Raw genomic sequence first — 16701 nt, 5'->3', positions numbered from 1 at the left:
TGTGTGTGTGTGTGTGTGTGTGTGTGTGTGTATATACTATATATACAGTGCATTGCACTATACACATTTGTTATAATACATTATGATAAATTTTTAGGGATGGAATACAATAGAGACAAAAATGACAATAGCTTGTATGATGATTATATATACATCCATGACTTTCAACATTTTTATATTCTGTTATATTGGCGAAACAGTAACAGAACAGGTAAAAAATATAAGTTATAAAATATAAGAATTATGGTAATATACCTATATAACGTGTATATGGTATATATCTTTTCCACGTTTTATAAATAAAAGTAAATATGTGCAGTTATCACAACTCTCTTTTCCTTATTATAAAATAAAGAATTTAATAGTGTAAACAAATAGGAGAAATAGCTTATTTGACTAATTGGTATCGTTTGCCACATAAAACGGCTCGAGGTCTTATCTTAATTATCTCCCGATCGAGTAGTGTAATCAAATTAACTGCAGGGAAGCTAGTTCATCTTTCTATCGCAACTTTTGGTGATGTGAGTACATGACAACATAAGTATATTACGTTTTTACAGTTAAATACATTTTCAAAATGTTTTAGGTGATGAGAACCTCTATGATATATTTAAACATGCTCCGGACCATGTCACCGACTTAGTGATGACAGTTTACACCATTTTGTACAAAGCGTTAGGAAATTTTCTAGTTACCATTATTCGTATTATATTTGAATACTTGTATGAATTATTCATAAAATACAAGACTATCTAATAAATTTATTATCTAGAATTTCACTTTAAATGCCTTTCATCCATTTATATTGAGATTACGTCTACAAATTTTTTGAAGTATTAGTATATCACATTTGAATAGCTTTACCTAGTAAATTGCAAACGATGCAAGATGACGGAAAATCAAAAATTCGTTGTCACTTTCGTAAAAGTATCTTCGTATTCCTCACAGAACGCAGTCTTGTGTTAAACTGACAAACAAGCTTTATGTAACGAACGATTATCGATTGGACACATGTCGCGTGCGCTCTTCTCAACGCTAGCGACGTATTGTTTTATTATTGCGTTTTCCTAAAAGTTGGCGCAAGCGTATTTTCGAATATGTCTCTAGATACGTTTGTATACGATTACTGCAGTAGTACATAGGTCGCTTTTGTGAAATGATCATGAGCGATTTGAAACGCATTCTAATAAATTTCGAAAATGTCAATGACTACAGTATACAATTTAATCGATGGTTTCTTCTATCTCTCGGTGCTTGGCCGCAAAGAAATGCGAGCAAAATAAAACAAATTGTGGTGTTAATGCAAATCTTCATTTTTTCAACCGCGATAGCGGTCATTATGATCCCATGCACATTATACATATGTTTGGAAAAAGAAAAATTTGGAATTAGAATAAATGCTATCGTTCCGTTAATGCATAGAATCATGGGATCTATAAATTACTGGCAATTACTTACTCATAACAAAGACATTCTTCATTGCATACTGCATATGGAAACGGACTGGAAACTCGTTCGGACAATAGATGACCGCGAAGTTATGCTACGATACGCCAAAATTGGCCGTTTCATAGCCAAATTTTGCGCAATATTTATGCACAGTAGTGCGATTATTTTCACCGCGGTCAAAGCAGTGAAAACTACGACCGTTATCATCGGTAATGAAACCTTTAAGATGTATCCGATGACATGTCCACCGTACAGTAAAATTGTTGACGTGAGATTCAGCCCAACAAACGAGATCCTGTTGAGTGTGCAATTATTGTCGACACTTATAGTGAGTTCCTCTACAGTAGCTATATGCAGTCTTGCCGCCGTTTTCGCGATGCACGCCTGTGGTCAACTAAATGTATTGCATACATGGTTAAAAGAGCTTACTGAGGAAAAGACATATCATTTAGCAGAACGAAAACTTGCTGTTATTGTGGAGCATCACTGGAGAGTCCTCAGGTATCTTGTTTGGAAGGGAACATAACACGGAAAGAATTTTCTCTTAAAATTTACCCTAAAAATATGTTGTAGTACATTAGTTGTATATATATATAATACATTACAATATTTTAAAGATTCTTACCATGCACTTCAATAAAATTAATCAAACTTATTTTATGTATTTTATTGTAGTAGTATGTATTTCATTAATGAATATATAAGAGAGACTTATATATAAAATTCTTCGAAATATACAATGTTGTCCCATAACTATATTTGTTCAGGGTAAGAAAAATTCTCTCCATGAACCAAGTGTCCTCTTCCGATTTTAATAAGCTTTGGATATATTAAAATATAAAGACAAAAAAATAAGATTTTCTACTATTACTTAATAATAATAATAATAAACTTTCTAAAAAATTTATTTATTAAAAAAATTATTAAAAGTATAAAATATTCTTCAAATTATTCAACTTTTATTTAAAATTTGTTTATACTTTTAATTGCTAATATTCACTTAAAAAGAAAAGAAAAACGAATTTTTTTCACAGTAAAATTCAATTTCTATAACGTGCGAGAACGCATTTATTAAAAAATACATATATTTTATTTTTGTTTATATTTTAACATACAGACAACGAAGATAATAAAACTTATTAAAATCAGAAGGGATACACTTGATTGTGTTTTCATGTTCAATCTTAAATTTCAATTATATTTTATGTTATAAGTTTCTTTTCATTGACGAAAATATTTACTCTGCCTTAACTAGATCTTGCCGGGTTCAGTGTACTTTAAATTAATGTATTTTTTTTTAACTTTAAAAGTTAACGTAATTGAACGACTTTTCATACGCACACACGCGCGCGAGCACACACATTTTAAGAATCAAAACCTAAGAAACAAGATTATTAAGTTTATGTAAAATTGTAAGAAATATTTGTTATAAATAACTTTTAATGTGTGTAATTGAAGAAAAGATCCAAGTCACTGGACCCATAAATATTGATTTAAAGTGAATTTTACGGAAGAAAATCCTACCTGAATATATTATAATTACATAGAAATATTTCAGTTTTGTTGTACAAATAGAGAATATTATGCATAAAGCCTGTTTAGGAGAATTAATGGGATGCACGCTGAGTATGTGTTTACTTGGATATTACTCTGTTATGGTATGCTAAAAATGAATAAAACTTTGCACATTGCGAATGATGTAATTGAAATGCTGCAAATATTAATTTTATTTTTTTACAGTAAATGAAACTATTAATTGATTTTCCAGAACTGGGCTAATTTCGATGCAGTAAAAATATTTTCATATATGGGTGTATATATATCGTATACGTTTAATATATTTATATTTTGTTATATCGGTGAAGTTCTCACGGAACAGGTAATATCTCAAAATCAATATGTTTAATTATGTATATTTTATTATTAAATTGTATTTTATAAATTGTTGTTAATGTCGTAAGCGAAAAAATTGTATTGTAGAATTATAAACTTTTGACAAATACATTAATTTTAGAGATTATATTTATAACCGTAATTGAATACTGAAGATGGTCAAGTTAATGACCGAAACGTTTATTTATTTGATTTATATGACAATGATATGAATAAATTATTTGTTTTATAATGATTTATCACTAATAAGAACTTGTGTGTGGTTGTATACTCATTTTACGAAATTATTGTTTTAAATTGTATTTATTTAACAACATATAAAATAATTGTGTTCACATATCTAATATGTTCTTAAATATCTCTTTTTATCATCATTGTTAGGTTTGTGAACTCCTCATAAAGTTTATATATATTGTTATTTATTTATTAGTGCAAAAACATCGGAGATATAGCATATATGACCAATTGGTATAAACTGCATCACAAAACAGCACTCAAATTCATTTTGGTACTCATGCAATCGAATTATGTCATTAAGATAACGGCGGGAAAAATATTCCGATTATCCATAGCAACATTTGGCGATGTAAGTAGTACATTATAGCATAATTATCAATAGCATTGAATAAAATTTTAACGTAATTTGCTTTCTTGTCGAGAAATTTTGATTGTATTGTTACAATCATTCTACGTAATGATGATTTGACTATTTAGTTTTACATATATATCATATCAAAACAGATATTAACAATGTAATCAACAGTTATATATTTATTACTAACAAAAATGAGAAATCCTGTTATTACAGATAATAAAAACTTCCACAGCATATTTAAATTTTTTGAGAACAATGAGTGTATAAAACGTAGAGAAACAAGTTATACGACAGACACATAAATTATTTTCTAGGTAGAAATATAAAATAAACTAATAATTACGATATAACAGGGTTTTCTGAGATAAGATTTTTTAAAAGCAAAAATGATATCCTTGATTTTCCTGAAATTAAAGAAGTAAAAATTCTGTATACTTTATAAAACTTGCCTACGTAGCTACAAAAGTACTTTCATATTCCTCTCCTCTTGCGAAACTGACAAGACAAAATCTGCTAGGAAAAACTCGATTTGATATGCACGCGGTACTCCCAATAAAAAAGTATCAATGTAAGCGTTCATCAAACTTCAGAAGTTGGCGCATGCGCTTACTCAAAAAGAATCCTTGCTAGAACCATTGTCTACCCTGGCAGTGCGCCAAGCTAGTTCACAAAGCGATCATGACAAACTTGAAACGTGACTTGAGTAACGTTGATTTCAAGTACATCAACAATTATAGTCTGCAAATTAACCGATGGTGCCTAAAACCGATAGGTGCTTAGCCCATAACAAGCACGTCGAGTACATTAGAAAAAATTGCCGCGATAGTACTGATCATCTTTTGTTCACTTACAATAGCGATCGTTACGGTGCCATGTATATTGTACGTAATATTGGAAGACCAGACTATCACGGTAAAGATAGGCGTTCTTGGGCCGCTGTTTCATAGGATTATGGGTTCGATAAGTTATTGGACGTTGCTCAAACGCAGTCATGACATTTATAATTGCATACAGCATATGGAAACGGATTAGCAGCTCATACAAAGAATCGGAGATCGTGAAACAATGTTGCAATACGCTAAATTTGGACGTTTTCTCGCCGGAATTAGTGCGGCGATCACACAGGGCGGTCAGCTACTCTACGGCACCGCAAGAGCAATAAAGACTGTAACCATCATGGTCGGCAACGAGACTTTTAGGACGCATCCAATAACATGTCCAACATACAGTAAGATACTCGACACGAGATTCAGTCCTATAAACGAAATCATGCTGGCTATACAATTCGTGTCGGCATTTGCAGTAAGTTCCGCATTAGTGAGTGTTTGCAGCCTCACAGGAGTTCTCGCGATGCATGTCTGCGGTCAACTCAACGTATTGTATACGTGGTTGAACGAACTTGTAATTGATTATGAAAAGAACGGAAATCGATCAGTTGAACAAAAATTATCTGCTATTGTGGAGCATCATTTGAGAGCATTAAGGTACTGTACTTTACTTTACTATTGAGCTATATTTCTTGGATGTATGTACTTTACTTTAACAAGAATGACACAATTTTTAAAGAGATTTATTTTTTCTATACAAACATTTAATAATAAATAAAATAAATATTGTTGTTCATACAAAATATGTAAGTATATTGACAAATTTTTACGAGAAAATTTTGTTAGTGGAGATTACACTTAACATACAAACGTATTACAGTTTTATAGCACGTGTGGAAAATATTATGCATAAAGTTTGTCTTGCAATATTGATGGGCTGCACGCTAAATATGTGCTTACTTGGATATTACGCAATTATGGTATGATTAGTGAAATATATTACTAAAAAAGCTGTTTTTATACATATTTTGTAATTATAAAAATCAAATGCAATTAATAATAGTATAATAATTATATAGACTACCTTTACACGGGTCGATTCACGCTGAAGTTATAATATCGATGTTATGAAACTAATCGATCACAATTATTCCATTCTTCAAACAAATAGCTATGATTGGCTAGTTTCATTATCAATGTTATAATTTCGGTGTAAATTAAGTCGTAGAAACATAATCATAATAATAATAACAGAGTTTTATAGAATTAATTTTATTTTTTATTAATAAACTTGTAAAATTATAATTTTTCAGAATTGGGGTGTTTTTGATGCAGCAAAAATATTGTCATATATTATTTTATATACTTCAATGAGTTTTAATATATTTATTTTTTGCTATATCGGCGAGATTTTGACAGAACAAGTAATACATCTTTCAAGATTAAAATAATTTTTATAAGAATAAGTAGAAACTATTCAAATCCATTTATAAAATATAAAAATAAAATTAATATATTTATATAATAACTGCTTTTAATACTTTCATATATTAATAATATTTTTTTTTATAATAACTGCTTTTAATACTTTCTGCAGATTTGTAGATATTTATATAACGAATTAAAAAATGTTGATATTTATTTATTAGTGCAAAAATGTCGGAGACGTGGTATACATGATTAATTGGTATCAATTACCACACAGAACAGCCCTTTGTCTCATTTTAATAATAATGCGATCAAGTAATGTAATCAAAATAACCGCAGGAAAGTTAATTCATTTGTCTATTGCAACTTTTGGCGATGTAAGTAACATGTCATTAAATGTCTTATAATATTCAAATTTAATAAGTATAAAATTTAAATTTTATTTTTAATTGTGTTAATCATATTTGACTGAAATGTTGTAATGCAACATTTTATACATGAAATCGTATATTATTAATAGAAACAAAAATTTTGCTGTTTCAGGTAATTAAAACTTCCATGGCGTATTTAAATATTTTACGAACAATGACGTAAAACTTGTAGTTAGCAATGTAGTTAATTAGAAATGTAGTAAGTTAGAAAGTTGGACAACATATTTTGTACAGAATGAAATATTTTCCAGGTGTGGGATATTAAAAAACATTAACTAATACACGTAAGTAATTAATGTTAATGATGTATACATCAGATTTTTTACGATTAAATTTCCCAAAAGCGGCAATTTTTTAATGATTTGTTTAAAATTACGTAATTATAAAGTTCAATATTTTACAAAACTGATATTTATTTCTGTAAAATATTTTTACACATTTATCTGAATACGATTTCCTGTTAAATTAGCAAAACAAATAATTCGCTGCGAACAGTTATTGATCGAACGTGTAGTTCCTCTCAGAAAAAAATACGTCAATAAGAACTTTCTCCAAACTCGGTCAGAAGTTGGCGCACGTGCTTACTCAAATAAAATTTTTGCAAGTACTGTCTACTACCATATGTCACGTGCACTTATGTAATCATGACAAAATCTCGACCTATATCTCGAAATCTATGTCCAGAAATACTAGCTTCAAAAATTACAATAATTATAGTCAGAAACTTTGATTCCAACATCTTTGACGCCCTATGGAATATTTGAAAAAGCGCCTTCCCCCTCTCTTATTCTCACACATTCATATAATATATGTATAATAACACAACAAAATTTCGAACATAATTTACAAATATAAAATATCAATTTATCTTTCTAAAGAAATTTTCAAAATTTTTTAATAATTATTTTAAACATGTACATGTTTTTGGCTCTAAGTTTAAGATGCCTTCGCTTTAATAAGCGCCACCGTTTTAAGGAGTCTCCACTTCAAGGCGCCTCCACTTCAAAACGCCTCAATGAAGCCGCTTATATCATGCTTACCGCCTAAAACCGGCTCTGATTAATCTTCAACTAAATCGATGATTCTTCAAATCGGTGCTTGGCTATAAATAAACAGCTCAAATATAGTATGCAAGATGTTCATGTTATTACACACTTTCACTTGTATGATCGAAGTGACATTATTATTATGATACCATGCACATTATTCAAGAAAGCCTATATCAAATTAAAACGGAGCGCCATTAGTTCGCTATTTCATATTTATGGGATTGGTAAATTATTGGATGCTTCTTAAACGTAGTAGCGATGTTGATAAATTAATACGACATATGGAGACCGATTAGAAAATAATAGAAAATAAAAAAATAGAAAAAAGTAGGATTGAAAATCATCAAATAATGGTGCAATTATTATATACGCTAGTTAGGTCGTTTCGTCGCCGGGATTTGTAGAGTAATTAAAGTATATGCATAACGGTGCATTCAGCATAGCCAGAGCAATCAAAATCATATCCATCATTGTCGGCAATAAGACTTAAAGGATGCATCCAATAAAATCGCGTTAATTGCGCAATTTCTATCAACGTTTATAATGGGTTCATCTATTATCGATGCATGCAGCCTGACTGCTGTGTTTTTGCAATGCACGCCTGTCAATTGAACGTGCTATAAACATTTTACATTTACATGAACTTGTAGAAAATCAGAAGGAAAATCATATAACCGAACTAAGCACTATTGTAGAACATCATCTCCGAATATTAAGGTACGTAAATATAAAATTATAATATTTATTAAAATACTTCAGACAACGTATATTTTATATGCAAAAATAGTATCTAAAAATATATAGACATTAGTGTTATAAAATAAACATAAATTTTTGAAATAATTAAAAAAGATGTACCGTAAATATAAATGTTTATGTTCTATTTCTATGCAAACATCCTTTCTCGGAAGGACATTTTACATTTAATGATTATGAGTATTATTATACATATTTCAATTTTATATAGCACGCGTAGAAAATATTATGAAATAAAATGTCTTTTGTGGAATTGATGAAATATACAATAAATATGTTAAATATGTGCTTTTTTACTTGGATATTACTTAATTATGGTATCCTTAACATTAAAAAGATAACATTTTTAAAAATATATCATCAATAATTACTTATGTATAAATATTTAAATGTCGTTATATTGTATAAGTATTATTATTTTTTATTAATAAATATAATTTTTTAGATTTGGGAAGATTTTGATGCAACAAAATAACATCTTATGTTAATGTATACTTATCAATATGTTTCAATATTTTTATATTTTTCTATATCCGAGAGATTGTCACGGAATAGATATAAATAAAAAATGGAATATTTTACGTTTCGATAATAAATGTTGATTTAACATTATCAAACAAGTTTTTATGTTATTATAAACTACAAAAATACCAAAGAGTAATTCGCTTTTAACAATTATTAATTATTAATATTTCTTATATTTATAATAATTACTACATGTATAACAAGAATATATAAATATAAATATATTTAGATATTTTTAACTTGATTAAGTCATGCATATACTTCGCATTTTTTAATTTTTTCGTAACGTAAATTATCAAATTCTTATTAATCATAAAAAATTTTAATTTTACATCAATTAAGTAATGTAAATATGTTGGGAAAATGGTATATATGATCAATTGATATAATTTACATCACAAAATTGCACTTGATCTCGTTCTAATAATGGCACGACTAAGTAATGTATACGAAAACAATTACAGAAAAATTATTTCAATTGTCTATTACATCATTTGGCAATGTAGTAATGCATATATTGTATTCAAAATATGTCAAAAAAAGTCAAAAGAAGCATAAATATATGTATTTTGTTTATGTTGATTTAATTAATTTCAAATCTTAATAATTCCATAAAAAATTATAAACTTTATGTTATTTATTGTGTTTAAAACAGTTATCATTTTTTAAATAAATATATTTATATTATAAGAAGATAGAAATAGATAGATAATAGATAGATAGATAGAGAGAGACAGAGATAAAAACAAATATTTTAATGTTACAGGTAATTAAAGCCTCCATATATTTAATATATTTAAATATAATATTTTTGCGAACATATTAACAATGTAAAACATAACAAGTTTAAAAATTTTGAAAATATATATTATATAGAACAAAATTATAGGATAAATATATGTCTTTTACATTTGATAAAATCAATTATAATGTTAGAATGAGATACACAGGATTATGGTTCATAAAATTATATAATTATACCTAATAAGAGAAATTCTCGAACAATTATATCGATTGAACGTACATCTCTTCCAAAGTAATTTTACAATATTAGATCGTTTATTAAACTTTTCTGATCGGCGCAGCCATTATTTCTTCATATTTCAATACAATAAATTGTCTATCTATAGTAGTGCGGCGTACGTTTTCATGCAAGAACCATACAAAAAATTCACATATGCATCAACAAATGACAGAAAAAAAAACACAATTATATTTTATCATTTAATCGGTTTTTTTAAGCCAATTAATGCATGGCTATAAATAAATGTATCGATTTTAGTGTAGAAAAAATTTTTATATTACTACAAATTCTTATTTTGTTTTTAAGTAGGTATAATAGTATAAAAAACCGCAATCATATTATCAAGAATTTGTGACGCATCTGATAAAGGGTGCGATTTACAACAACATTATCGATACGAAATTCATACCTATGAATAAAGTAGCGTTGATATTGTGAAGTTTTTTTTATTAATCTTAATATGTCATATGGTAAGTTCCTCCGCCGTCAGTATATGCAGTCAAGCAGCTGTTTTTGCAATATATACTTTGTGGTTAGCTGAATGTGCTGTATATGTATAGCACTACTTGTTGATAAACAGGAAAAATTATAGCTGTAAGAAAATTGGCCGCTATAATGGAACATTATCTGATCGTGAGAATATTGAAGCATTTCACACACAATCATTCTAAAAAATACACAGATCTCTACACATAAATTCTCTAAACATCAAATAATTTGAATTAATAATTTAAAAATAGATTCATTTTACTTTCCTAAATTACTAAAAATTTATCGTTATTATATTCACGAAGAATATCAGTTCAGATGTCATAATTGTAAAAAAAACTACTGTTTTATTATTATACGTTTATAGTTTTTGCTTTACATCATGTATTTATAAGATACGTTATAATCTAAGGATAAAATTTTTCCTACAGAATTAATAGAATGAACGATCTTGGATATTACACTATTATAATATGTTGAACATCATAAGAAAATAAAAATCTTATTTGATACACATTTTACTATTCTATTCAATAGGGTAATTTAAATATGAATAAGCCTTCTTTAATGTGAATACAAATCAATAAAGTTAGGTTATTTATTAAGTGACAATTAGGAATGTCTATTCACGTCCAACACAGTAATCTCGTGATAATCGTTTTCGTAATTGTTGCAATGTTTGAACTAATAGTATCATATTATTATACATCGGAAAGATTATTACAAAATAGATAATATATAAGAAAATATACTGAAAGAAATATAAAATTTTTAAATTTTTTATAATTTATAAGATTTTTTAAATAATTTTAGTTACATATATTTTTTTTAAATATTAAAAATTTGTAAGTTACATTTGTTCTGCATACGCGACAAACTTCTATTTATAACATAATTGATATCACCTTATGACTACCAAACTTGACCAAAAGTAGTCAGTATGTCACATGAATATCTCTTATTACTCTAAAGTTAAGACAGAAAAATCCTAAAAATTTAATTGCTTCACTTTTAACAAAACTAAATAATTTTCATGTTTGTCGAAATTATATAATTACTCTTTTTAACAATATGAGAAACAAAATTGTATCATGTTCAACATTATGCTACTTTATCTTGTATATTTTTCTAATTTCTAATATATTTATTTATAATATTTTCTATATTTCAAAATAGTTTAATTTTTTCATTTAATTGATTTATCATGTTATAATCAATATAAGAAAAATATAATTAAAATATATTACTGAACTAGGAAAATTTGATGAAGAGCAACTTGTTTTTACGAATCTATCCTTACGCTCCTCATGACACGCGATGTTCTCTCATACTTTGAACAATAGAACCTTTCGACGAATAATTATATCGATTGAATATATGCCTCTTTCAAGTAATGTTAGTTCACTAAACTCTTTTAAAGATCGGCGCAAGCGCTTCATCATATACCGGCGATGAGTTGTCTTACCATCGCAGTGCACTGTGCGCTTTCGTACAGCGATCATGTCATCAAATATCAAAAGTGCGCCAGAAAACAAGATATCGAAAAAATATAACAATCACAGTTTACAATTTAATCGATGGTTTCTCAAACCAATTGGTGCATGGCCACAAAAAAATTCGTCGAAATCACTGTGGAAAATCTTTGTATTATTTCAAATTATTATTTGTTCAAGTATAATAGCATCCATAATGGTACCGTGTTTGTTATATGTATTATTTGAAAAAGTCAACATCAAGCAAAAACTGAACGCAGTTGGACCATTGCTTCACAGGATTATGGGCTCGATAAATTACTGGGTACTATTACAGCGCAGCGATGATATTCACAAACTAATACAGCACATGGAAGCAGATTGGAATCTCGTACAAAGAATAGACGGACGCGAATTGATGCTGCAACATGCCAAGTTTGGTCGTTCCGTCGCTATGATCTGTGGAATAATCATGCAAGGCGGAACGTTCCTGTTCAGCTTAGCAAGAGCATTGAAAACTACAACAATCATCGTTGGTAACGAGACTTTTACAACGTATCCTATGACGTGTCCGGTTTATAGCAATATCATCGACACAAGATTTAGTCCTGTGAATGAAATCGCATTGATTGTGCAGTTTCTATCAACGTTTATAGTGAGTTCTTCTACTGTCGGTGCTTGCAGTCTAGCTGCTGTCTTCGCGATACATGCTTGTGGTCAACTGAATGTGCTATCTATATGGTTACATGAACTTGTTCTAAACCAGGAGAAAAATCATATATCAACTCAAAGAAAACTGGCCGCTATTGTGGAACATCATCTGAGAATATTGAGGTATTTTACTTGTTGGCACTTGTTCAAAAATACATATCTTAGAGAGTTCTATTAGTAAATTCTTTAAATTTATTTAAGTAATTTAAATCAATCATTTAAAATAAATATTTTCATTTTATTTAAAATTAAAATGAATTTATTTTTATTTTCTAAGTCTAAGTGATAAAAAAATCTGTTGTCATTGTGTTCATGAAAAACATTATTTCAATGTGCAAATAACTTTATTTATAAAGTCAATTCCTCTGTGTTACATTTATGCATTTCAGTTTTATATCACGTTTGGAAAGTATTATGCATAAAGTTTCTCTTGCGGAATTAATGGGATGCACGATAAGTATGTGCTTGCTTGGATATTATACTATTATGGTACGCTAGAGCAATAAAAAAATGCAAATCTTATTAGACATAAATTTGATTTATTTATGAGAGAAACCAAACTGTTCAATTTTATTAGAAAACGTGTATTAAAAATAATAAATTATAAAGATAAGCCTATATTTTATTTTTAGGCTTGGGAAACGCTCGATACAGCGAAACTAACATCTTACTTCATTGTATATTTGTCGATGGGTTTCAATATTTTTATATTTTGTTACATCGGAGAAATTATTACAGAACAGGTAGTATTTCGAGAATTAAAAAATACTAAAATGTCAGATTTTGACATGTATTTGTAATTTTTTTAAACTTATCATTTAGTCAATAACCTCGTATAAAGCAGAATATGTTTTTACAAATGTTGGAAGTTTGCTTTGCTAAGATATAATTATTCCTCTAGCTGTTAATGTATATTCTGCGCGAAGAAAAGTGTTGTTGTAAAATAAATGTTCTTCTGAACGCGAGCATTGTTCCTTTCATTTTTTTTTTACTGAATTTAAATGTAAAAACTAATTATAATAAGGACATACTGAGCGATCATCGAATTGCTTTGTTTCCTGAATGTAGCCAATACTTGTTAGAAAAGATTAAAATGTAATAATCATATTAATAGAAAAAAATTCTACGATAAAACTGCCTTACTTTTAACAAAATTGAATATTTCTCTTTAATATCTTGTTAATCCAAATTGTCTTAATTACTCATAAAAAACTTCAAATCTTAACATGTTATATATCAATTTATGTCCATATACATTAAACAATATTTATGTTAATTTATTAGTGCAAACATGTTGGGGAAGTAGCATACATGACTGATTGGTATAATCTACATCACAAAACTGCACGTGACCTCATTTTGGTGATTGTTCGATCGAGTAATGTGATTAAGATCACAGCAGGAAAGCTTTTCAATTTATCTATTGCAACTTTTGGTGATGTAAGTATATAGATATATCATTTTCTTTTGACTCGTTAATAAAAAATTAATAAATTATATCTCCTTATATTTTATTGATTGCAAATTACAATCATTTTATATGAATTGAATTATTCATTATACAATATTTAAAACATACATTTAATATATTTAATTATGTGCGAGTACATGTATAAAAAAAATTTCTAATCTTAATATAATTTATAGAATATAATATATATTGTTTTTGTATTATGTAGAAACAAGCATGTTATTGTTTTAGGTAATTAAAACTTCCATGGTTTATTTAAATCTCTTACGAACAATGACTATGTGAAACATAAGTTAAGAAAGATATATATTTTATATAGATTATATATATAAATTAATATATTTTAAAGAAAAGATTTAATAAAGAAATCGATTATTATATTAAAATCAAGATTATATATATGTATAAACTATTATTTTCAAAGGTGTATACACTACAATTTTTTATGATCCTTTTCATGTTTATTATTATCAGAGGAAAGCCACCGATATCAAGATACCACTTTATTTGTAAACAATATTTTTTAAACAGAAGGTAAAAATAAAACTTTAAAAACATTAGTACAAATTAAAAAGTGTCTTCTATTTATAGTATGAGCAGTTTTTTAATACTGTTTGCAATTTTGCAATAAATATTTTTTTCGTAAACTGAGCGTCTGACAAAATGAGCTTCAAAACTGACACAGTAGGTAAAGTGCAATAGTTAATTTCTGAGAAATAAGGCTCTTTAGAAGACCTATGTCAGTATATCGGCGATACTTTCCTCTATTTCTATATTTAAAAGTACTAATTTTTATGTCCATTTAAATTACATTTTTAACAATATAAAAAATATTTGAATTCTTTGTTGTTAGTGCGGAAATCATGTACAAACTACCAAATTCGTAGTTTATATTTATTACAGTTTCTGCACTGAGCAGGGCTTAACTAGAATCGGAACATTTGCAATTAACTTTGGTAGTAAGTATATTCCAGTTGTTTGTAAATTATTCCTTATCACTCCTTATAAATATTATTTACGCAACAATAACTGCGGAGACACATTTAATCATTTATTTACATTTGATTTAATCTTGGAGCCATAAAACTATTTTAATTTTTGTATTAATTAATGAATTTTTTAAGTTATTATACTAAAACAAAAGTGTCTTTACCGATGTATAAACGTAAATATTTATGTTTTACTTGCATACATCTTTAATAAAAATAAAACTTCTCTACATTATATCTAATAATAATGAATGTTGTTATATTTCAGTTGTATAGCAGGAATGCGCACAAACAAGATATTATAAATAAGATCTTTCTTGTGAAAACTGATATAATGCATGATAAATATCTGTTCAATTGACTAAGGTATGTTAAAAATGTATTTAAAAAATTATGATTTGATATTAATAATTTTTATATATACATATAAACATTTAAATATTATATCATTGAAAAAAATAGAATTCGGAAACTACAATAATTAAGTTTTTATAAAGATAATCATTATAACTTGTAAACTTGGAAAAATTTTGATGCAACCAAGAAACATATTCTGTTAATTTACATTTATCGATAAATTTCAATATTTTTATATTTTATTATGTCAGAGATTATCATAAAACAAGTATATTGGAACAGAATGTTTTATATTTTGATAAATCGATGTGTGTACGTATGTGCGTATGTGCGTGTGAGAATTTGGATTTAATTTTATAAGACACAATATTATTAGACATAAATATTAAAGTAGAATTGTTTTGCTTTTAACAAAGCTTAATATTTGAGTATGTATTTCGTGTGAATTATTTAAATTTCTTAATATCTAATAAATTTTATTCATTATAAAATATATCTTAAATACATATTAAAAAATTTTAATTTTATATACCGATGCTAGTGCAAGCATTGCGGAGAAATGGTATGCATGTATGACTGATTGGTATTATTAACATCACAAAATTATATACTTGATCTTATTTAATGATTGTAAAGTTAAATAATAAAAATTACTGCAGGAAAATTATTTCAATTATTTATCGCAATTTTCGATGTAAGATAAATAATGCACGTATCTCCAGAAGGAAAATGCTAAAAGAAATGTTAATACATATATTTCTTTTATATTTTATAATAGTAAAACTTAACAAACAATCCCATATAATCTATATCCAAAATAATCAAATTTGTATCTTTTCATTTGACTTATATTTATAAATATATTTATCATTTTTAAAATACATAGCAATTTATATTAAATATGTATACAATAAAACATTTTGTATTATTACAGGTTATTATTTATGTAATATTTTCAAATATTGTACTAACATTAACGTCGTAAACTTCAGACATTGGTAAGTAAAAATCGACCAAAAAACGTTTAAGATAATTAAGCAAAGGGTTACATTCGGTCAAAACGGATATTACAGGTTAATAATTAAGACCCGGACGTTCGTGCAAATTCTCATGTCACGCAATGTCCGTAAAGAGCACCCTTAGGCTCTTTCGTTCTCTTATTTAAAAAAATAAAAACGTGCACATGACACATAAAACATTATAGTGTCTCTTGATATAAATATATATATATATAT

At 27.3% G+C, this 16701-nt stretch overlaps 4 protein-coding genes across 4 annotated transcripts in view; all 4 read left to right on the top strand.

The window, feature by feature from the left end:
- The window catches only part of LOC108782598 (odorant receptor 82a-like), a 2766-nt gene extending 2114 nt beyond the window's left edge, over positions 1-652 (top strand). The window contains exons 5-7 of the mRNA XM_018550903.1: positions 98-211; positions 366-521; positions 587-652. Coding sequence (XP_018406405.1) covers positions 98-211; positions 366-521; positions 587-643 — 327 coding nt within the window. The 3' untranslated portion in view covers positions 644-652. The remainder of the gene's footprint in view (positions 1-97; positions 212-365; positions 522-586) is intronic.
- A 504-nt stretch (positions 653-1156) lies between these two features.
- Positions 1157-4204, top strand: LOC108782597 (odorant receptor 82a-like). Its single transcript, XM_018550902.1, has 5 exons — positions 1157-1950; positions 3008-3107; positions 3218-3328; positions 3773-3928; positions 4151-4204. Exons 1-5 carry the CDS (start codon positions 1157-1159, stop codon positions 4202-4204), a joined length of 1215 nt encoding a protein of 404 aa, XP_018406404.1.
- Positions 4205-5002: 798 nt separating this feature from the next.
- LOC108782596 (odorant receptor 82a-like) lies at positions 5003-6786 on the top strand. The gene is made up of 6 exons (XM_018550901.1): positions 5003-5165; positions 5241-5421; positions 5645-5744; positions 6078-6188; positions 6414-6569; positions 6736-6786. The coding sequence occupies exons 1-6, from the start codon at positions 5003-5005 to the stop codon at positions 6784-6786; spliced, it is 762 nt and encodes a 253-aa protein (XP_018406403.1).
- Positions 6787-11966: 5180 nt separating this feature from the next.
- LOC108782595 (odorant receptor 4-like) lies at positions 11967-14405 on the top strand. The gene is made up of 5 exons (XM_018550900.1): positions 11967-12772; positions 13039-13138; positions 13282-13392; positions 13934-14089; positions 14352-14405. Exons 1-5 carry the CDS (start codon positions 11967-11969, stop codon positions 14403-14405), a joined length of 1227 nt encoding a protein of 408 aa, XP_018406402.1.
- Positions 14406-16701: the final 2296 nt, after the last annotated feature.

This window comes from Cyphomyrmex costatus, unplaced genomic scaffold (genome assembly GCF_001594065.2).
Source record: "Cyphomyrmex costatus isolate MS0001 unplaced genomic scaffold, Ccosl1.0 scaffold132, whole genome shotgun sequence".
Classification (NCBI taxonomy): Eukaryota; Metazoa; Arthropoda; class Insecta; order Hymenoptera; family Formicidae; genus Cyphomyrmex; species Cyphomyrmex costatus.
Note: the sequence above shows the minus strand (reverse complement) of the source record. Positions and strands in the feature narration are given on the sequence as shown.

Excerpts from the sequence above, each read along its gene's own strand:
- LOC108782596 (XM_018550901.1), top strand. The coding sequence starts at position 5,003 with ATGTTGCAATACGCTAAATTTGGACGTTTTCTCGCCGGAATTAGTGCG. Across the intron at positions 5,745-6,077 it reads TTGGATATTACGCAATTATG|AATTGGGGTGTTTTTGATGC; the intron begins GTATGATTAGTG and ends ATAATTTTTCAG. Across the intron at positions 6,570-6,735 it reads CTATTGCAACTTTTGGCGAT|GTAATTAAAACTTCCATGGC; the intron begins GTAAGTAACATG and ends TTGCTGTTTCAG.
- LOC108782595 (XM_018550900.1), top strand. The coding sequence starts at position 11,967 with ATGTCATCAAATATCAAAAGTGCGCCAGAAAACAAGATATCGAAAAAA. Across the intron at positions 13,139-13,281 it reads TTGGATATTATACTATTATG|GCTTGGGAAACGCTCGATAC; the intron begins GTACGCTAGAGC and ends TTTTATTTTTAG. Across the intron at positions 14,090-14,351 it reads CTATTGCAACTTTTGGTGAT|GTAATTAAAACTTCCATGGT; the intron begins GTAAGTATATAG and ends TTATTGTTTTAG.
- LOC108782597 (XM_018550902.1), top strand. The coding sequence starts at position 1,157 with ATGATCATGAGCGATTTGAAACGCATTCTAATAAATTTCGAAAATGTC. Across the intron at positions 1,951-3,007 it reads CATCACTGGAGAGTCCTCAG|TTTTGTTGTACAAATAGAGA; the intron begins GTATCTTGTTTG and ends GAAATATTTCAG. Across the intron at positions 3,329-3,772 it reads GTGAAGTTCTCACGGAACAG|TGCAAAAACATCGGAGATAT; the intron begins GTAATATCTCAA and ends TTTATTTATTAG.